General features: G+C 27.0%; 2 protein-coding genes and 1 long non-coding RNA gene across 4 annotated transcripts; 2 read left to right on the top strand and 1 right to left on the bottom strand.

Moving 5' to 3' along the window:
• Positions 1-3069: 3069 nt before the first annotated feature.
• Positions 3070-4408, top strand: LOC111316893 (uncharacterized). Its single transcript, XR_016333070.1, has 3 exons — positions 3070-3169; positions 3254-3711; positions 4271-4408. It is a non-coding gene; the product is annotated as an uncharacterized LOC111316893 (long non-coding RNA).
• On the bottom strand, positions 3719-10864 carry LOC111316892 (diacylglycerol O-acyltransferase 2D-like). 2 transcript variants are annotated; one of them, XM_022919124.2, is made up of 9 exons: positions 10524-10864; positions 10340-10414; positions 10156-10241; positions 6095-6201; positions 5844-5999; positions 5554-5640; positions 5150-5247; positions 4352-4439; positions 3719-3977 (listed from the first exon to the last, which is right to left on the bottom strand). In XM_022919124.2, exons 1-9 carry the CDS (start codon positions 10715-10717, stop codon positions 3876-3878), a joined length of 993 nt encoding a protein of 330 aa, XP_022774859.2. In that variant the 5' UTR covers positions 10718-10864; the 3' UTR covers positions 3719-3875. The 2 variants fall into 2 exon arrangements, with proteins under 2 accessions (XP_022774859.2, XP_022774858.2); XM_022919123.2 differs by having other exon boundaries at positions 5150-5331.
• Positions 10865-19386: 8522 nt separating this feature from the next.
• On the top strand, positions 19387-21832 carry LOC111316894 (ATP synthase subunit epsilon, mitochondrial). Its single transcript, XM_022919127.2, has 2 exons — positions 19387-19658; positions 21494-21832. Exons 1-2 carry the CDS (start codon positions 19475-19477, stop codon positions 21520-21522), a joined length of 213 nt encoding a protein of 70 aa, XP_022774862.2. The 5' UTR covers positions 19387-19474; the 3' UTR covers positions 21523-21832.
• Positions 21833-23543: the final 1711 nt, after the last annotated feature.

Below are 23543 nucleotides of genomic sequence, written 5' to 3' on the forward strand. Positions count from 1 at the left end.
TATTTAATAAAAAAATTTTGTGAACAAAAATTCTAAATTTAAATGAAACAATAATGTTATTGTATAAAAAATTATTTTTTACTAGAACTGACATGCGTTTTCCTATAAGAATCTATTATTAAATATATTATGACACTAATTTTCTCAACAATTACCAAAAGTATATCATAAGTTATCAAAAGATTACTAAAATTACATCAAAATGTTACCAAAATTTTTAAAAAATTACCAAAATGATATCATTGGTTACCAAAATTATATTACAAGTTACCAAAATTATATAAAAGGTTGCCAAAATTTTATCGAAGGTTATCAAAATCAAAATTATATAAAAATATTCAAAATTTACTTATATTAGGTCAAAATCAAAATTAAATTATATGTATTTATCATTATTGTCATAGCATAAAAAATTATTTGTTGGAATGAATTTTTAAAAATAAGAAATACACAATTGAATCTTAGTTACTAGTAAAAATATAGTTAGAAATTTTGTCTTGAAATATTAGGATAAACTTACTATAAAGCTATTTAATAAAAAAATTTTGTGAACAAAAATTCTAAATTTAAATAAAACAATAATGTTATTGTATAAAAAAATTATTTTATATTAGAACTGGACTTATGCTTTTCTGTAAAAATCTATTGTTAAATATATGATAACATAAATTTTATTAATAATTACAAAAAGTATATAATAAGTTATCAAAATATTACTAAAATTACATCAAAAGATTACCAAAATTTTATTAAAAATTATCAAAATTGTATTCATAATTACCAAAATTATATCATAAATTACCAAAATTTTATCAAAGGTTATCAAAATCAAAATTATATAAAAATTATCAAATTTTAATTATATTGTATCAAAATCAAAATTAAATTATTAGTATTTATTATTATTATTATTATCATAGTATAAAAAATTATTTATTAGAATGAATTTTTAAAGATAAGAATTACACAATTAAATCTTAGTTAATAGCAAAAATAGAGTTAGAAATTTTATCTTAAAAGACTAAGATAAACTTACCATAAACCTATTGAATAAAAACAAATTAGTGAAAAAATTTTTAATTTAAAAGAAAAAATAATGTTATTGTATATAAAAAATTATCTTATACTAGAATTGAACCCATGCTTTCGTAGATGAATCTATTATGAAATATATGATGAGGTAGATTTTATTAATAATTTTTAAAAGTATATAATTAGTTATCAAAAAGTTACTGAAATTGCATTAAAATGTTACTAAAATTTTATAAAAAATTACCAAAATTGTATCAACAATTACTAAAACTATATCATAAATTACCAAATTATATAGAAGGTTAACAAAATTTTATCAAAAGTTATCAAAATAAAAACTATATAAAAATAATCAAAATTTTATTTATATTATATTAAAATCAAAATTAAATTATACGTATTTATCATTATTATCATAGCATAAAAAATTATTTATTGGAATGAATTTTTAAAGTTAAGAATTTCACAATTGAATTTTGGCTACTAAGTAAAAATAGAGTAGAAATTTTATTTTAGGAGACTAGTATAAAATTACCATAAACCTATTTAGTAAAAAATATTAATGAACAAAAATTCTAAATTTAAATGAAAAAATATTGTTATTGTATAAAAAAAAAATTATCATATACTAGAATTGAACTCGCGTTTTCTTATAAGAATCTATTGTTAAATATATGATGACATAAATTTTATCAATAATTAAAAAAATATATCACAAGTTATTAAAAATTTACTAAAGTTACATAAAAATGTTACCAAAATTTTATCATAAATTTTGAAAATTATATCAATGGTTACCAAAATTTTATCATAAGTTACTAAAATTTTATCAAAGGTTATCAAAATCAAAATTATATAAAAATTATCAAATTTTACTTATATTATATCAAAATCAAACTTAAATTATTAGTATTTATCATTATTATCATTGTATAAAAAATTATTTATTGGAATGAATTTTTAAAGATAAGAATTACGGTTGTTAGCAAATATAGAGATAGAAATTTTATCTGTGGGGATTAGGATAAACTTATTATAAACCTATTTAATAAAAAACTTTAGTGAACAAAAATTCCAAATTTAAATGAAACAATAATATTATTGTATAAAAAAAATTTATCTTATACTACAATTGAACCCACGCTTTTCGAAGAATTTATTGTTAAATATATGATGACACATAGTTTATTAATAATTATGAAAAATATATTATAAATGATCAAAATATTACTAAAATTACACAAAAAAGGTACCAAAATTTTATCAAAAATTACCTAAATTGTATCTATGGTTATCAAAATTATATCAAAAGTGACCAAAATTATATAGAATGTTATCAAAATTTTATCAAAGATTATTAAAATCAAAATTATATAAAAATTATCAAATTTTACTTATATTATATCAAAATTAAAATTAAATTATTAGCATTTATCATTATTATCATAATATAAAATTTTTTTATTAGAATAAATTTTTAAAGATAAGAATTATACAATTGAATATTGTTTACTAGCAAAAATAGTGTTACTGTAAACTTATTTATTAAAAATATTTAGTGAACAAAATTTATAAATTTAAATGAAACAATAATGTTATTATATAAAAAAAATTATCTTATACTAGAACTAAACCTATGCTTTCTTATAAGAATCTATTATTAAAAATATGATGATATAAATTTTATCAATAATTACCAAAAACATATCATAAGTTATTAAAAGATTACTAAAATTACATTAAAAGATTGTTAAAATTTTGTAAAAAAATTGCCAAAATTGTATTAATAATTACCAAACTTATATCATAAGTTTTTAAAATTATATAGAATGTTATCAAATTTTATCAAAGATTATCAAAATCAGAATTATATAAAAATTATCAAATTTTACTTATATTATATAAAAATTAAAATTAAATTATTAAAATTTATTTTTATTATTATTATTATATACAAAAATCATTTATTAAAATAAAAATTTAAATATAAAAATTACACGCGCACATGCCAAAAACTCGTAAAACAAATAAATATAAATACGTCAACCCGAATGGTCTGTCATGCTCCAAAGAAGCAAGGACGTTTGGCTTCTTTCCCCAGCTTAAGTGAATTCTAAAATTGAAAAACTTCAACCCTGTATTTCCTTGTTCTCCCTTTTTAGGGTTTCCGAGTATCGAAATTTTTTATTCTTTTAACATGCTTTTTTAAAAATCTTTTCAGGCAATTGGAGCAAGAAATGGAAACTATAATCAAGGTGTTACAACTTGGACCTTTCACCTTTGGGAATCATCGAGCACAAATTGTCCGCCGCCCAAATTCGCGGGGCAAACGCTACGGTTCATAGAGCCGTCGAGAATTGGCGGAGGAATGCAAATGTAGAGCAAAGAAATGGCATTCTGAAAGATTACATTCACCGGTAAACAATTATTATGCTGCTGTATTGTTTTGAATAGATGATTGATGGAAGCAAGTTTTGTAGTTTATGCTGTTAAGCATTCGAGCTGTAAATGGTCGATTTTGCCTTACCTACCGCTCTTGCTTTCATTGCTTATAATAAGGCAATTTATTCATTGATTTTTTGTTTATCCAACAAATTTATCACACAATGGGATGGACGCGTAGCTTTGCCAAAAGGGGCAGCTGCATGGATGAAATCAGTTCAAGATCTTCATCAATAGGTAAAGATTTAGCCACGAAATTGTTTTTCTATTGATAAAATCCTGCTTTAACTCTGTTCTCTGCTGACCTCAAATCACACATTGATAAAGACATTAATGAAATTGTTTTCATACTGATAAACAAATATGATTCACTGGAAAACCCAACACAAACCAAGTTCATATCAAAGAATCCTTAATGAAAGATCAGCATATCCAACCCGAGCTTTGTGTCTCTCAAAGAGATCTTGAAGTGCTTGAATAAATTGGCCTTGTACTTCAAGGACCTGGGAAACAGATTGATTAATGCATATGTTATTATTAATGCTAACTGTTGCAGTATCACAACAACTAGATCAGTCAATGGACGATCAGGTTTTTAAGTTACGAAAATAGTTCTGTTCACCAGTGCTCCCTGTAGATTGAAACATACAAATGTTTATGTGGATTTTAGTTTAATGTAGAAAGTAGTTTCTTTTCTCCTTTAATATGCCGAATCCTTGTTCTTTAGCAGCATTACTCACTGAGCAACAGGCATTTGCACGAAGTAAGAATTTTCAGTTTCATTATGTCAATGCAGGACTCGACAATAATAGTAAATTCTACCTATGGGACATTATAACACAAACCACTACTGGAAACCATACAGGAGTATCAATACCTCTTCGTCGGTAGGCCGTGGATTTTTCTTCAATTCAATAGGTTTGCCCACCACCACATGCATTGGATGTTGATAGGGTAAAGGAGTTCTGCAAAAAAAATTATTGATGGTTATGCATTTTAAACAGCTCAGTTAAACACATTGTACATTTCCCAATATTTAGACTTGGTTAAGGATTGTTTTGTAATTAATGCAAACAGAAAAGTTTTATTGGTAGTTTCCTTTTCACCCCTCTTTTCCAACTTTCGTAATGTCTCGAGAGTAATCAACATGCCATGTCATCAAGTTCCGTCGAGCTTCACTACCACTGACACACAAGCGACAGAAACTCTTCTTTTTTTTTTTTTAATTAATTCTTTTTTTGAAATGCATTGCTTAGGGTATACAATAGGACAGGAGGAAACCATCTCTCATTGTTTAACCCTCTCCTCCCACCTGCCTATACTTGATTTGAAGATCCTCTATCTTCTTAAAAAGGATCATATTCTAGTAAACTTACCCAGAAGAAAATTCATTTAAATCCAAACAAAGGATCATCACTTACTATATCCTGCAAAGATTTCAATATATTAAACACAGTGGTAAATAAAATTTTGCCAGCAAAAAATTGCATTTTTTGGAGGAATATCATAAGATGTTCCCAAAGATTTTCTTGACATCTTGGAGTGCACAAGATTCATCAAGTAACTTAAATTATATTATTCTTTTTGAAATGTAAAAATGTACTAAATTTTTATTCAACACAAGAACAAAAGGGCTCCTATTGAGCATACAAGAGAACTTGTAATTTTTGCATACCCAAAAATTCCCCAAAAGAATATGGGAATGAACTTGATAGCTCTGGCCAATTGCAGGTACAACTTCCCCTTTGGTTTCCACCACTTGTAGGCATGTGACTGAAGCACACGAGTAAGAAGCAAGAAAATTTGATTCAGGTGATGTAGAATGTGGAACTTGTTACAAAGACGACAATGGATAAACTATAAAAAAAACAAGTTCAGAAACTGACAGCTTTTAGATGGCGGATCAAGTAAAAAATTACAGGCCACGCAATAGTTGCATGCTTTTCGACTAGAATGGGTATTTCAGGTAGAAAGCATTAAATGAATGACGAATTATATGGTAGAAATGCTGAAATTAATGAATTTTGAAGCTGCACAAAAGTTGGGTCAGAGAAAGAATAGAGAAAAAGCAGAAAGTACCTGACCAAAGCAGAAAACTGGGACCAATGGACAGCCCATTTGCATGGCTATGCGAACAAATCCTTTTCGTGCCCTAAGGAACGCAACCTGTAAGGCAAGCCAAAATTGTTCGGTTACCTACATAAACAGATAAAAAAGAAGAGCAAGAAGGAAGGGGGAAAAAAAAAAACCCTTTTTATATTTTGGGTGTTGGAGAAAACTGATCATGATAAACAACTTATCTTGTAAGGGCTGAAAACCTCCTTCCTTCGGTAAGAAGTAAGAAGAGTAAAGAGTCAGAAGAATGAAACCTCGGAACCAAGCTCCATGTGGTATATCTCCTGCACTCCACCTGGCACTATAATACAACTGTAACCAGCATCTAATAGGGAATAAAAACTTTTCCTTGTTGCTGGTGAGACACCCAACCATGTCCATACATGCCTCAAAAATGGAGTGTAGAATACCTGACCATTCATCCATACATGTTACGGCTGAAAGAAATTTGTGTTGCAGTGTGTGAAATGTGTAGGATATGAGAGTTGGGGGTACAAGGTCTTACGATGCTGGTTGCAAGGACTTTCATTTTCGGAAGAGGCATGAACCCTGAAAGTTCAGCGAGCGTAACAACTCCAATTGGCCAAATTGAATGTGGCTCATAACCAAAAACTGCAACATTTACAACCTATGATTTATTAGTTGCTCAAGATCTGGTGCTTTACTTTGTTATTTATTTCTTTATTTATTTTTGTTTGTATGTTTGCTTACAAAAAGAAAGAAGCAGGAGAACTAAAAGTAAGCTAAGAAATATAAATATTGATGAAACCAACACTTTCTTGAGCACCGACGGGCAAAAAAAGTTTCCAAGGAAATTGATATAAGTGGCGAATAAAAGGCAGAGGAGATTCCTTTTTTATACTTTATACTTTATACTTTATGCTTTATGCTTTATATAGGGTATCTAGAACATAAGTAGAGCCTGAGTTACAAAAGCAAAAGAGGGGGCATTATTCACAATTTGCATAAAATCTAGACCTTTCTTATTTAAAGAATCCCTAAGGGTACCTATCATTAACAGCTGTCCTTTGTTTTAGTTTGGTGGGCTCTGGGGTTTGAGGGTTTGTGTCTCTTAATTGGATGAATTGGAAAGAGAAAAAGGAAGATAGATGGGCCGAGAACAGAACGATGGGAAAGAAGAGTTAAAAGGAATTAGGAGAGAGGGCATCCGTAAAAAAAAAAAAAAAAAAAGGAAAGAAATTCTACCATTAAGAAAAATTCCCTGTATATCATCTCTTTCCCCAAATGACCACAATTTTCAAACCTATTCTCCTTTCCCCCAAATCAACACAGATTTTCAGACCTGCATCCCTATTGCTTTTTAGTTCTTTCTTTTCTTTTGTTCTTTTTCCTGTTTAACCTTTCCTCTTTTATTTTAATTTTCATCCTTCGTCCACGATCAACCAATTTGAGGCTTTTTCCTACCAATTTTTTTTTTATTCTTTCGTAAAGTTTTAATGAATGGCAGTGGCATCTTAGTTAATGTTTTAGTGATCAGATTCGCAGCTGGTAACAACGCATGTAGTGTTGTTGGAAAAGAGAAAGAGATGGAGGAATAAATAGGGGAGCAAAAAGAAGTAGAATATTTCTGCAAACATGACTTGAAAAGCATTTTTTCCCCCCCCCTCCAAATGGGTTTTGAAAAAAAGAAAAAGTTTCTTTGTGGTGAGCCATTTTTTGTATGACGGATGACGAGGAAGATGCGACAAAAAAATTGGGTTTCTAACAAAGGAGGTAACTGTTATTCAAACTTTCACTTTAGTTAGTGCTCTTTACCTTTTTTATTTTATCTATTGTCTTGCTATAATTTTTTGTTTGATTTACTTTTTAGAATCAAATCTGTTTAGCTGTACTTTTTCACTGTAGTTAATGCATCTCATACATTCATGTTCAAGCACTTTTCAAGAATCAGTCAATGCCAAATGAAGGTGTTCCGCAGTTTCAGAACTTTGGACGTGATAATTTTCGAGTTTTCTGATACAAAAGCCTTTCTTAGCATCAAAAAGGCAAAGATGGGGCTTCACTAATTGTTAATCGTAATATTGTTTCCCTGCTTGCTGATACTCTAATGTTGTGACACTGAAACTGTATACCCAAGCTTAGCCAACGTGAATCATGCTACTTGAGACCCACAAAACAGAATCTGCTAAATAATTAATCTGGGTTTTGTGTCCTTAATTCTCTCTTAACATGCATGTTTCAACTGCACGTGGAAGGTTACATAGAAACTTAAAACCGCATGTTCCACCATTGGAATCTGCTAACCGAACAAAGAATAAAAAAAACACTTGAATTCTTTTTATTTCTTTCAATTTAATTAAACGAATATAATACTCTAATTAGTATAGTTGTTTGGTTGATAACGCAGTTAAGGGATTTATAATCCTTCAAATAGCCGTGCATTAAATGCATATCTCCCTTTATGTTAGTAATAATTCTTTCTACATCCTGTTGCTTCTTAAGTTCTTACTGAGGTAAATATTGCATTCTTGAACAAAGAATAATGTGACTTACTTCCTGTTTCTTTCCAACTCGACAGTGATTTTTGTCTCTAATCATTGCAAGTATATAACTCCTGAATATTTTGCATATTTGAGAAGTCATTTTGTGATTTGCATTGCTTAATTAATATGTAATTTTGTGTTTTACATTGCTTAATTAATCTATAAGTGTTTTTATTTGAAAAAATTAGTTTCAACTATTTTTTTAATCATCAAGCTTTATTTGGATGATTTTGCTTCGCAATTTATGTTGATTATTCCAGAATTTGATTTTACTACTCTAAAGATTTAAAAAAGAGGAAAAGTTTGTTGTTTTAACTTGAAAGGGTTCAAAGTCTTTGCTTTGGTTGGGAAAGGAATATGGTTGTGGTATGAATTTGTGCTCTCCATTTTGCAATCATTGAAGGTTATTACAAGGCAAATGTATGAAACATGGAAAATGAGAATTTGCAAAGCAACTAGTTCCTTTGATGATTGTTTCATATTTTGTCACATCTTTTGTGTAAAATTAACTTCATAGCTTCAATTAGCTTAATACTTTAGAAATACTAATAAATTATTTTGTGTATTCTACATATTCAAATGTTATTGGTCTTTTATAATTTAGATTCGGGTCATGGGAAAGTAAGAAAGCAATGATGTACAATGATATTGTACTGTTAAATTGTAATGTCAACTATACAACTCTTTCCACCCCAATTCAAGGAGGACAGGCTTGTGAGATGATCAAAAGTGTGAGGTTTTTGGGATGCTATTAGATTATTTTGCTAGCTTATTTAATATAATGTACATATGGCATGTGTAATTGTTCATTTGACTTTTAGCTGTGCTTTTAAGTATAAGCATTTGAACTGCAATTGAAATAGAACTGTTGGTTTAGACATGACATATTTAGAGGTAGGCCTCACCACTTTCATTGTTTAATTACATTAACTAAGCGGAGAATGCTACATGTTTTTCTTTTTTGCAATTAAATATTCCAATTTAAAGCATGCTAGAATTTGCTTAAATGGGCTTTCAGGCAAGGAAGTGAACATGTAAACTCTAATGTACTGAAATTAAATGACTTTCATTGGTATGGCTTCTTCTAGGTTTAAAGTCTTTCGGAATCAGTGGAATTTATATTTTTGCATTGCAAACTATACAAATAGGTATGAGATATCTTATAGTCTTATGTCTTCTCTAAAGCATTTTCACTTAAATCGGATTGAAGCTTGTGATAGAACATGTATATACAGAAATTTTTTATGGTTTATTCTACAAACATGCAATCAAAGTAAAAGAAACAGGAGTGGAACTAAATTGCTAGGCATTAACTGAACTCTCTGAAGAATAATTTTTTGTGATTTTAATTTTTAATCAAAGGTTTATGAACAGTTCTAAATTCCAATATCTTCCATACATAGTACTTAATTAACTTTTCACACATTTATTTAAGTGAAAACCTCCATCTTGATATCTTAATGGTTCCTACTTGTATTTGCTGCAAAAATGATGTTTGTACATTTTGTTGGTTAATGGCCAATATTATAATGCATTAAGTTTCAGTTTCATATAAAAAATCAAGTTCAATCAGCGCAACACTTTGAATAACTCAAATTATATGTTATGGTAGGTATGTCTTTGTCTCTCTCAGCATTCTAAACCACAGCATGGTTCTAATGTTGTTTCACAAAGTTTGGATTACATAAACTCCTTTTAGTTGTTCAAATGTAAGCTGATGTTGATTCTTATTGCATTCTAACACCACGTTTTCCAATTTAAGCGGTATCATCATATAAACTCCTAATTTATTCTGTATTTTCCAGAGAAGATCTTTGGTTTTTCATCATAATACATTGTTATTTTGAGAACACTTACTACGAGATTGTAATGGATTATCTCTCTCGGGTTCAGTCACTGAATTAAACTACAAATCATGTAAAACACTAACATTTCCAAACGTGAATACATATTACCCTGTTTACTGTCATCTTATTTTAACATTTGAGAATAACAGTCCGCAGCCAAGCGAGAGCTTTTCACCAAAGTAAAATTTAAAAGAAGAAGAAAGAAGGAAACGAACCGTAAGCACGATCGGGATGGAAGGCGTGAATGTCCTCAACGTGTAGAGCGGTGGGAAAATAACTGCAAAGATGCTTACATATATACCTGTTCATAGCCATTATTATTAAACATACAGCCAATTAATTAATTAAAAGTTAAAGCAATAGCATAATAATAAGAGAGCAGAGCAGTAGTACTACTACCTGGCCAACCTCCGCCCAAATTTACTTTGAGGATCGATAGGAAGAAACACGAAAACCAAAAGAAATCCAAACACCCTGAGAAGAAATAAATGAATTTGGTCATTTAAATTCTTATTTCCAATAAAAAAATAGAAAGTAATACTTAAAGTTTAAAGGATTAAAGGGGAAAAGAAAGAGGACGAACATAAGGAATTTAGAAAAAGGAAGGAAGATAAGCGAGAGAAAGAGCAAAAGGGCGTCGAAATGAATAGTCCAAAGCCATAACCCAATAGCTAATATGCCGTGCATCATGTTGGAGGGGAATTCATGTCTTCCACTGAATTCCCGATATCCAGGTCCAAGTCCAGCCGCCTTCCTCTCGTCCCTTTCTGCCCCCATCGTCCAACGCCTCGATCCAATTGCTGCCGGTTTCAACCGCACCCACCGATTTCAACGAGCCCTAAATCACAAATCACACGACACTTCCCTCTTCGTTCTTACCCTCTAATTTTGATATCACATGCTCTGGAATTGTTAGCACTGCTCACGTTAAAATTGTCGTCCCTTCTTTTTAATAAAAAAAAAAAAAACTCGTTTCGTCATCTACGCTCCACGTCAATCTGTGGGTGGCAAATCCCCCGTCAGAAGGACAATGGAACGAAGTTAAAATAAAGTAAAAGTGTTAATCCTTTTTACATGGAAAAAAAATGGATTTGGCTTTGGCACTCAGGTGACACGAGTCACGCCAATGGATTCGATTGTTTTGAAGGTCGCCATTTTTGTCAAATCATTTTAAATTTAAATTATTTTTAAAATATTTTAAATTTAAATAATTTTGTGTTTAAAAAATTTTAAATTCAGATAATCAAAGATTTTGAACAATGTAGATTTATATAATTCCGAATTTAGTTCGTCTCTAAATTAGAACAGATTCCAGTAAGTGTTGAAACATTTTGAAAATGTTATAAGTTATAAATTATTTTTTGAAAGGATGAAAAATTGATTTTGTTTTTTTATAACATAATTACTAATTAACTTAAGGGTTAATAATATCGATGGTTTTTAAATTTTGAGTTAAATTTTATTTTAATTTTTAATTTTAAAAATTTTAATTAGATCTCAATTGTTTAAAATTATATTATTTTAATTTTTTTATCTATGAAATTATTTTAATAAATCGTAACGGCCAATTCACGTCATGTAGATAATGTTAAGTGACATCTTATGTGACAGATAAAGAGTTCAAAATAAAATTTCGTTTGAAATTTAAGGATAAAAAATTATATGATTGTAATTTTTTTATTTCAAATATATTTTATGAAATATTAGTTTAAAATATTATTTTTTATTTTAATAAATTTATTAGTTAAATATTTTTGTTGTTAAAGAAAATAGATTTTCAAAAATTAAAATTAAGTTAAAATTTTTAAAAATCCTTTTGAAAAATTCGACAACATATTAAAAAAATAAGTGCAAATTTTTATATTGAATTAAAATATTAAATAAAAAATCTATATCGTTTTAAAATATTAAGTAAAATTTTTTTTATCATTTAAAAAATCAATTTATTAGTCTATCTATAATAAATTTTATAAATATATTCTTTATTAATCTATTTTGAATATAACCTTTATTAAAATTTTATATTTATAACAAATGAAAAGAAAAAGAATTATAACTGTCCTTATCTTTGACGATCTGATAAGAGAAAGAAATCAAATTATTTAAAATAATATCTTTTATTTTATATAAATATAAAGGTTTTAATATAAAATAATTTTTTTTATAGAAAATAGATTAATAAATCTATTTTTTAAATGATATAGAAATTTTACTTAATATTTTAAAATGATATGGAGTTTTATTTAATTTTTTAAATTGATATAGAAATTTTTACATAACTTTTTAAAATGATATAAAATTTTTTTAAAAAAGATTTCTCAATTTTAAATTAATTTTAAATTTTTAAAAACTCTATTTTATATTAAAAATATTATTGATAAATCATACAATAACAATAAACTAAGCCTTATATTTCATAAATATAGGGTCAATTATATGAAATGCCCAAAAAAAAAAATCATGTTTTGAATCTTCTTGTATCATTCATTTTTATCAAAAATAACATTTCATCTATTTTTTTAACTTTTATACCATTTCTTATTACTTGCATCCACGTCTTTCATGGTTTAGTTTTAAAAATTTTGATCTTTCATAAATCAAGAAGCTCATTTGTCTTAATTGATGCATAGATAGGTTTATGTTTTATATGTTCAAGCCATCTCAAATGGTTCTCTTTCATCTTTTTCTGAATTTGGACTATCCCTAATTTTTTTTTTTATTCTCTTCATTTATGATTTTATCACTTTTAGTTTAACATATTTCTATCTAGGCATTCTTATCTCAACTATACTAATTTTTTTATCATGTTGTTTCTTCTCATGTTGTTTTACACAACACACCCGACACACTACGTCATTTTACTCATTTTGCTTGAATCTTATAATATACATTTCTTTCTATCTTAGCATCGTTCTAAATTATTGATCCCACATATAAAAAATGACTATTCTTTGGTATTACATTACCATCTAACTTAACCACATTAACATTCACTTCCTTATCACTATTAAACTTACATTTCATTTATTTAGTTTTAAAATCTACTCAATTTAAAGCCTTAAGACTCCAGTATATGTCTCCACAATTCTAATGTTGCATTAAGATCATCATTAGTTTCAACAACTAAGATTATATTATTGATAAATAACATACATCATGGCCTGTTATCTTGGATGTGTTCAGTAAACTCATCCATAACTAATGTAAAAGAAATAAACTTAGTGTTAAGCCTTGATGCAATCCTAAGATAATGGAAAAGCTATCAATTAAGTCCTCAAACGTCCTCACATTTGTTACAACTCCTTCATACATATATTTAATTATGTTAATGTACTTTAAAGGAACTCTTTTCTTCATTGAAGCCCATCAAAACATTCTTTTGGGAACTCTATCATATACTTTTCAAAATCAATAAATATCATATGTAGATATTTCTTTCTTACTTGAAAACCCTCCAACAAAAGCCTTAATAGGTGAAGTGCCTTTGTTTTAGAGTATCTTAGTATAAACTTAAATTGGTTTTTGAAAATAATGATTTCATGTTGCAACCTATATTCAATTACTCTCTCTTAAAGTTTTATAATATGACCGTAAACTATATTCATCGATAATTCAAATAATTTTGTATAACGTGTTTATTCTTGTATAAATACACTAGAATACTCTTTTTCCATTTTTCTAGCATCTTTTGAGTATATCAAATTTTATTAAAAAGATGTGTTAACCATCCTATCCTTATTTCACCTAAGCATTTCCAAATTTCAATTGAGATTCCATCAGGTCTTATAGCTTTTTTTGCTTTCATCCTTCTCAAAACCTCTTTAACCTCATACTTTTTAATATTACGTTTAAACATATGATTTATATTCTTAAAAGGTATGTTAAACTTATCTATATCATGCAAAAATTTACCATTAAAGAGATTATCAAAATAATCTCTCAATTGTTTCTCAATCTCCTTATCCTTCACTAAAACTTTTTCGTCATTGCCTTTGATAATTTTATTATGCTTTATCTTAACAATGTTGAACAACTTTTTTCTTTATCTCTTGTCTTTAGTTTTCTATATAATTTCTCATAGATCCTAGTCTTTGAATCTTGAATAACCTTTGTGGCTTCTTTTTTTGTTATTTTATACTTCAGATAAATTTTTTCGTTCCTTTTACTCCTTAAATTTTTATAACACTCCCATTTAACTTTAGTTGTCATTTTCACATCCTCATTCCACCATAAAGATTCCTTTCATAATGTTATGTGATCCCTAGATTCGCCAAATGTCTCTTTAGCAACCTTAGTATTATGGTAGAAATTTTGTCACACATTACTTCTACATTCTCATCAAGTTCCCAATAAACTTTTTTTACTAGTCATCTTCAAAAACTAACATTTAATAATACATGGTTCATAACTCTGATGTATCTTCTTCGACCCTCAAAGGTGAAAAATATCTAGAATTAGTAATCTATTTTATGTTGTCACGCTTTCACTCAACATAACCTTGTAATATTTATAGCTACTTTTATTATTTTTCCTTGTAAAAAGCAAATCAATTTGACTAACATTTGATCTACTCCTAAAAGTCACCAAATATGATTCTTTTTTCCTAAAATACGTGATTGTTAGCTCAAATGCAATAGCAAATTTTAAAATATTATCTCTGGTATCATTTTTTTTCCAAAGCTATATCCTTTATACCTCCTTTCAAAGTCATTATAATCATTGTCTATGTGACCATTTATATCTCTTCATATAAACAACATTTTTATTTTAAATAAAATATAAATTAAAATTAAAAATAAAATATATTATTTAAAATTATAAAATTATAAAAATATATAAAAATAATATAGTATTACAATCTTGCATTGTTATAAAAATATAAAAATAAAAATATTATCTTAAATTTTATTTTTTAAAATATAAAAACTAATTTTTTCTTTAATTATTTTTTATTGTTCTTTATTTTTTTCCTTTTTCATTATAAAATATATTTCAAAAAAGGAAAAGATATTTAATATTTTTAATAAAAAATATATTTTTTGATAGAAAAATACTATTTTCTATTATGATTTATCAATAGAATGATATTTTAATTTAAAATAATTTTTTTAAAAATGATATGGAATTTTTTTAAAACAAGGATTTTGAGATGTTTCACTTAATTTTAATTTTGGAAGTCTATTAAAAAAAACTAAAAAATTATATTATGATAAAAATATAAAAAATATTATTTTAAATTTAATATTTAAAAATATATCTAAAATATAAAAAATTCAAGATAGTAACTTTTTCCCTAAACTTTGAGTGAAATTTTATTTTGGTCCATAATTCCTATGTTTGCTATATAAGATACAAATTGACACTATCCATATGGTGCCAGCTAGCATTTATCATTAATTTAAATTGATTCATAGATGGAAAAGCCAAAATAGGATAACTTTGGATAATTAGAGATTCATTTAAAATTTTTTAAAGATTAAGGACCAAAATAAAATAGGACTTCAATTTTAGAGATTGCATATGCTATTAACTCTTAATCTAATTTATTTAAGCTAAAAATATGATAAAAATACTAAAGTTAAAATTTTAAAAATAAATTGATAAATATTTAATAAATATAAATTATATGATAATTTTATTTATACATTGGGTCACAATATTTTTATATTTAAAATTTGTTCATTATTGTTTAATATATTCTTTAAGTTCAAATAAAAAACTAATTATAGAAGCTTGATATATTTGACTGTTACATGAATAAATGGGAATTTATATATTAGATTTGAATGCAAATAAATTTGGTTTTGTATTTTGTTATTGAAAAAATAAAAAATGGATTAATGGTTAAAATATAATTGTGTTAATCTTTTCATTGTAATTTGTTTCAATTACAATAGTAAAAGGGAATAAAATTTTCATTTAATGAAGTCAAAATAGACATAAAAGTTATATTCAAACTCAAAATGTAACTTAACCTAGAAAATAAAAAGGTTTTGCATTCCCACTAAAATCATCCAAAATTACCACTTTAGATATTCTTACATTTCTCAACACTTAAAAATATTTTGGAACCAAATGGGAGTAATCTCATGATATAAAATAACATTATGACCAGTAATGTTACATACCTAGAACCAAACATCCCCTTAAAAGAAAGTTGGAAAAAAACTTAAGTTTTTCTTTTAAAAGTAGTTAAGTTTGGATTATTTAACATTTCTAACTGAAATGATATATTATATAATGACATTACCTGCTTTGTTCAGAAACAATCTCAAAAGTCAAGAATATGTAAGAATTATTTACATGGCCATTTTAGGTAATTTTGGTGGGAATCTAGAATCACATATTTATCAGGTTAAGCTACATTTTGCTCATGCGAGTAGTGTGATTTTCACTTTTAGTGCTAATCTTAGTGTTAAGGTTCATTAATTGATTAAAAGTTGTCAATCAATTTACTTATATCTCAAGAATTGATATCGATTTTAAGGTTAGAATCTCCTATTTATTAAAGAACTTGATTATGAGGTTGGACATGAAATATTGGAGGAATCAAAACTCTAAGGTTATTTTTGAATTGGGGTAAAAGGAGATAAAATAAAGGAATGGAAAGAGGGAAGCATTTCCTTTGTTTGTGTATCATATAAATTAAAATAAAAGAAAAGGGGATGATGAGCCTCCTTCACTTTCTTTCACTTTTCAATTACCCCAAATCGAGGAAAAAGTTACAGAAAGAAAATTATGAAATGACTACCATATTCTTATTATTTTCTTTAAATTTAAAATAAAACCTTTATTTACTTTCAAATTTACCATTGTCAAATCTTTTAACAACATCTCATCAATTTTCAAAATCTTAATCTTTATAACATAATAAGAATATTTAAGAGTCCAATATTTACACAAAATTTTAATTTTTTAAGCTAGAAATAGGATGATGATTAAAGACATGCTACTAGTGGATATAAATAATATTAAGTATTTACTTTGTTACTAAACCTAGACCACATTTTACAAAATAATGGAAAAATCATCATATTTTGTACTCCCACTATTTTAGCCTAATAAAGTATTGTGTTCAACAACGCAAATGGCCATTTGATGATTACTTTGGAAACAATTGAAAAAATGTTCGATATATATAAATATCATAGAAAAAAGTTGCGCACAAATAATTTTAAATTTTATTTTTTTTAAAAAAATTAATACATATACTTAATTGAAGTTTTTATTTCTTTTTTTCAATTTTTACTTTACTTAAAATAATTTGTTATGAACAAAAGTTTGGTATTTGTTATAATTTTTTTCATTGTAAGTCCAACATAACATAAGAATAATAAAATGTGTAATATAAAAAGAAATATATGTAAAAAATAAAATGCTTATTTTGACACTATGTTATTTTATAAAAGAAGGTTATAATTGAAAAAAAATATTAGATTGAATCTTTTTTTTTCTTTCTACTTTTTAACCAAATAATGGTTATTGAAATTCATTTCCTTTATTAATTTTAATTATTTAAACAATGGTTATGTGTATCTTTTTTTTTTTCTTTAAAAAACCTTATTTTCCTTTCCATTCATTTCCTTCGTTAATGTTTATCCTAACATAGGCTAAATTTTGACTAGGATAAACCTAGCCTCTATTTTTTACTTCAAATCATACCTGACTAGTCAGAAATTAAAGAATATAGATATTTGATTTATTCTTAATGGCATGCAATTTATGAGTTAATTACATATCTTGTATTGTTATGTATGCAATGATGGATCTTAATATTTGATTTTGAAGGGTTAATTAATATTATACTGAATCTTAATTTTTTTTATTAATATATCTTGTTATATTATTAATATAAATATATATACAAGAAAGTTACTAAAAAATTATAAATTTTATCAATTCATAAAAAATATATAAAGAAACATTATACATCAAATAAATAATTTTACTTAAAATTGTGAATGACTTTTTTTGTTAAAAAAATAAAGAATCAATTTTTAAATAATATGTTTTCCATAAAAAATATAACATTAAAAGAATAAAGTTAAAATTTTAATATTAAAAGTTATGATGTTTTTTTGACCTTTTATAAAATAGTTTTAATTTAATTTTTGTATTAAAAAATTTTACAATAGCAGGAGAAAAAAAAAACATGTTTGGTATTTGGTATTTGATTGTAGACTTAAGAGTTTAACAATCCAAGTAACAGGGCAATACTGAGAGGTGATTGTTGGTGATGACAATTACAGATCAATCCATTGTATCATATTTTTAAAAGTTTTATTCTAAAAAATATAAAGAAAATATGATTAGAGTGTAATGAGAATTAATAAGTATTACTAATTTATGTAAAAATAAAATAAAATGTAATCATAATATAATCATATTATATAAAATAAAATATAATCATATTATATATATATATATCACTAATTTTTTTACAAGAAAATTTTGGGAAGAAAATAAAAAACCAAGCTTTTTTTTTAAAGGAAAAAATTAGGGTAAATTTTATTTAATTTTTTGAGTTTTAAGTATAATTCAACTCAAATTTATTAGTTTGAAAAATAGAAGCTCCATTCCAAATTTTTTAATTAATAGGACAAAAAAATTCTTCTGTCAATTATCTCTTAATTATTCTATTAATAGTCTCATTAAGAGATCATTTTACCCTTGAAAAATCAATATGCTAAAATACTCACATAAAGTAATATTTTATAATAATAAATTATTTTTTTATTTTTTTCAAAATACATAAAATACATTAATAATACAAAAAAATTTTTTTTAGACGTAACATATAAAAACAAAATATACAATTATAAATATGCTAATATGTAAATATGTATAATAAAATGAATATATTGAATATGTAATAATTTTTCGGCATGTAACAAATTTAAAAAAATGAACATGTAGGATATAATAAGAAAAAAAATGTTTGGTTGAAAAAAAAAGAAAAGGTTTGGTTAAAATTGTTACATGCTTAATATGTTCATTTTGTTATAAATATATTTACAAATTAATATATTTATAATTGTAAATTTTGTTTTTATATGTTGTACATAAACAATATTTTTTATATTATTAATATATTTTATGTATTTTGAGAAAAAAATAAAATAATTTATTATTATAAAATATTACTTAATGTGAATATTTGAAAATATTAATTTTTTAAGAGTAAAATAATATTTTAATGAAGTTTTTAATAGAATAATTAAGAGATAATTGATAGAATGATTTTTTTTGTCCTAATAATTGAAAATTTTGAGATAGGGTATTGATTTTTTAAACTAATGAACTTGAGTTGTCATATTTAAAATTCAAGGACTTAGATAAATTTGTCAAAAATAATAAAGAAATGTTGAGATAAAATGGTTAATGTAATAAAGCCGAAGCCCAGAGGCCCAAAACCAAAGACATAAGACAAATAAAGCCCCGATTAGCCATTGTTTGCTGAAGACTGAAGAAGAAGAAGTAGTAATATCTTGTAGATTTTGCGGCCGCAACACAAAAAGTGAAAAAAGGAAGAAAATGGCGTCCAACGGGGCGGTGCCGTTCTGGCGTGCAGCCGGCATGACTTATATAACCTACGCGAACATATGCGCCAACCTCGTCAGAAACTGCTTGAAGGAACCTTATAAGACTGAAGCCCTTACTCGTGAAAAAGTCCATTTCTCCATCTCCAAGTGGACCGAAGGAAAGCCTGAAAAGCCCAGTATGTCTCTTTTCCTTCTTCATATATCAGATCTGGGTTTTCGTTTTCGTTTTCATTTCTGATTCTTTTTATATAATTTCATTGTTATTTTGATAAGACTTTTGGATGATTATTAAAGAGGTTTTTTGGCCCCTTCTGATTGTGATTAATTTTATATCTGTTATGCAGGAGTTGTTTCATAATTTTTTTTTTTTGAATCTGTTTAATGTTGCACGTTTGATTGTTAATTTTGTAGCAAAAAGAAAAAAAATTCGGGGAGAAAGAGACACAAAAATGAAATAAAACTGAAACCATAAAATATTTGAATTTTTGGATCCTTTTCTTGATGCTTTTGCTATTTGCTTCTTTAAAACTTGCTCCAATGCAAAGCAATAATTGATTAAAAATAAATAATTGCCTAAGTTGAATCCCTTACATCAACTAAGTTGTTTCCTTATTTTCCTCCCTCTTTTGGAAACAGTATGATGAACAATGGTCTTCTGCTATGTTTAGTGTTTTCAGATTTTCGTTTCATTCATTTGTCTTTTGCATCTGCCATTTAGGTTGCCGATTTTTAGCCGCTCTTAGCTACAGTATTCTTAAGACATTCAGGCGTCCAAACGCATTGTTTGCTGGAGCACTTGCGCTGAGTTAATGAACTCTTGAAGTCAACTTTGACATAAATTCTTTAATATACTGCTTGATCACACAAGCTCATATTTTGCCGGGAGGGGGGGTTACTTGACCTAGCCAGCTGAATCAAGTGCTCAGACCAAATTGGATCAACTGAGTTTTACATATTTGAATCCTTGTTAGGTCTGACCAATGACTTGTCTCTCTGGCCTAGTTGTTTGACACATTGGTCTACTTTAAGTCTTTGACACTTAAAACAACTTTCGTGTCCTTGATATTATCTATTTGGGTGAAGTCGATGGATTTGATGTGATGAAATTTAGTTTTTTGTGAGATAGAAAAATCTTTCCATTTATGTTTGAGAGGATTGTGTGGGATATTCAACTTAATTTTAGATTAGTGATATCATGGTTAAGGTGACCTAGACAGCTTTTATATCTTTAATGAACACTTATTGGTTTGGAATTCCATTTAATATAGGACTTTTAGCTTTGAAGCTTATTTGCATGTTGGGCGCGAAACCAGCGTCATATGGCAATTGCAAAGTATTTTCATTCTTTCCTACAATGCTGCTACCATCTTTATTTGGGATGATGTATGAAAAGGAAGTCATGTTTATTATCTGCTTCAGATCTATAATATCTATTTAGCATTATCTAACTCCTTTATTATCTGTTTTGGGTTGTATGATTTGCTCAGTTTCTGTATATATCCTTTTGCCCATTGTGTTACTTTTCTTTGTCAGACATTATTTATCAGGGTAGTTGCAAAAAACACTTTATGATTTGGTCAAATTACATTTACATCTTTCGTTTAGCAACAGCTGCACTTCTTCTCTTGGATCATGACAGATGTAGTAAAATGAATGTGAGCAGATACTCACCATATATGGTTAAAAAGATAGTAGAATACTTATATCAGTAGGTGACATTTGACTAGTGCTCTCCAGACCCAAGGGAATAATTGCAGATATTGCAACATGCAAGGGTGTAAACTTTTGAACTGTCATTTTGTCACTTACCCAACTATTGTCATTGGCCATGTAATTCCCTCTAATAATAGATAGTATTCGCAGATTTGCTCAAATTTCAACTTGTCTTCATTGTTTTCGGTCTTTCCTTCTGTTGTGGTTGTTTTAATCTCTTTTCAAAATAAAGCTTTTTGATATCGCTAGTTGTCTGTTAACAAGTATATAGTGATTTCTCTTGTTGCTTTGATATCAGCTATCCGCTCAGATTCTCCTGAAGAATGAGTTGCATGGTTGGTCATTGAGGTCTCTAGACTGGAGGGAGTTTAATCTATTTTTTTGTAATTTTTCTGTAATGTCCAAAGCATGTGGACAAATTTCAAGCTTTGAGATGATTCTGCATTTACATAATAATGTACTTTGCAAATAAACTGAAGTTGGTCCTTCGTGGAAGTTCTTCTGTCAGGTTTTTGCTCTTTACGGAAGTTCTTCTGTCAGGTTTTTTCAGCTGCACCTTCAAAAACATTGTCTTGTTTTAGGGGTGTGATTGTGCTTTATGATTTTTATGATTATTGGTGGAATGATTCTTCGTGCATGCCCACTTGCTGTGTGTGGAATGGTCATATTTGGTCTATTTGTTGATTAAATCCATCTAATAGGTCCCATTAACTTGTTGATTTGGTATGAATGATGGCTGAAATTAGAACTTTTTTAGGTACTGATTGTACTAAAGGAAAATGTTAGTATCATTCATCATGTTCACTAATCAAAGGTTAAAAACTACACCAATATTATAGTAATCTTTGTCACTTAATTTTGGTAAGTTTCAGATTTTTATTTTATATTATTTTTATATCGTTATTATTCTTTACAGGTTGATCTGAAAACTTAGTTGTCTAATCATACTTTTAAAAATCTTGGATCCATCAAATGATTTGTGCAATTGAACAAGATGATATGCAAAGATAGCAGTTGGCCAGCGTGTAAAGTTTAATCTTTTGCATATGACACGTTAACTAATAATGACAAAAATAGTGTAACTTTGAATTTTCAAATTCAACAAAAAATAGTATAAATAATTACAATGAAACTTCCAGCTAAATTCGTGGGGTCGAGATTATTTTCTTGACTTTGTATTTTTTTTTTTTTTAATTTTGAGTATTTCTTGACTTTGTATTAAGTAAAGTTATTTGCTAAATGTTTAATTTAGAATTAAATATTTGGATGATTGTTTAATTTATAATTAAATAATTTTAATTTATATAAATAAAAATTAAATATTATCTACTTATATCAATATATAATTTTTTTTTAACGAAAACTTAAATGTGAAAGATACGTGTCATCGTGCATAAAAAAATAAATTCGAGCTGAATAAGTTTTTTCACGATGCAATCCATTTTTTAATTTAACGTTAGCAATCAGCTCTTCCTTTCTTTCTCTAAAAGAGCAATCGGTTCTTTCTTTCTTTCTTAAAAAATTCTTTTTCAACCCATCTTTAAATCTCAAATTCTCACTATTGTGCTGCTGCTCATTTGCATCTTTTCACCTAAAATTTCATTATTTCTTCTTCTCAAACCCTTCATTACATCTATCCAATTAAATTTCTTTATAGTTGTCAAAATCTAAATCACCTCTGTTTCATTCTTTTTCTCTTTTTGCTTTGCCTTCCAAAAAAGATGAAAGGTGAAAAGATTCATGTTGCTTCCAATGACCATCCTTTCAAAGTCGACAATGAGAGCTACTCCAATTATGGCTCATACTCCAACTTCATCTGCAACCAGCAATTCCTTGTGTTTGTTGCTTCCAATAACCATCCCTTCAAATGGTCCATCTTTTACCTTAAACGTTAAAGAAGCCAAGCAAGGTAAAGGGTCCTAAAAAAGAATCAAAGCTTGACATTTACACAGGCAAAATGTCGATAATCTAAGCTTGACACTGCTACATTTGTCCTACATCTAGATTGCTATAGGTACTACTTGACCTCCAAATGATTTATTGAACCAATGTCAGGTTTTGATCTAATGGGTAACTTTTAACCAAATTTGCATGAACTTGAAATTTAATATTCATATATTGCATTGTTCTTTTCTGGGATCGATTAATGGGGAGCAATGTTCTATCAACGAGCTTCTTTGAGATAAAAAATGTATAAATTTATGCTCACTGTTCTAAACAATCTGTAAGTGAATCATTCACTCAAATTTAGTATCAAAGCAATTTTTGTTTATACTCAACTTATATATTAGGTTTTCCTTTTTAATAGCAAAGAATCACACTGTTTCTCATCAACTTAAATGCTAGCA

This window comes from Durio zibethinus, chromosome 24 (genome assembly GCF_047325235.1).
Source record: "Durio zibethinus cultivar Kanyao isolate XHJ-2024 chromosome 24, ASM4732523v1, whole genome shotgun sequence".
NCBI classification, from domain to species: domain Eukaryota; kingdom Viridiplantae; phylum Streptophyta; class Magnoliopsida; order Malvales; family Malvaceae; genus Durio; species Durio zibethinus.

What these genes read in the sequence shown, in the direction of transcription:
- LOC111316892 (XM_022919123.2), bottom strand. Translation starts at nt 10,717, where the DNA reads ATGGGGGCAGAAAGGGACGAGAGGAAGGCGGCTGGACTTGGACCTGGA. An exon ending in TTCTTTTGGGGAATTTTTGG is followed by an intron (nt 4,440 to 5,149) that starts GTATGCAAAAAT and finishes TTTTTTTTGCAG; the next exon opens with AACTCCTTTACCCTATCAAC. An exon ending in CACGGCCTACCGACGAAGAG is followed by an intron (nt 3,978 to 4,351) that starts GTATTGATACTC and finishes TCTGTTTCCCAG; the next exon opens with GTCCTTGAAGTACAAGGCCA.
- LOC111316894 (XM_022919127.2), top strand. Translation starts at nt 19,475, where the DNA reads ATGGCGTCCAACGGGGCGGTGCCGTTCTGGCGTGCAGCCGGCATGACT. An exon ending in AGGAAAGCCTGAAAAGCCCA is followed by an intron (nt 19,659 to 21,493) that starts GTATGTCTCTTT and finishes CTTTGATATCAG; the next exon opens with CTATCCGCTCAGATTCTCCT.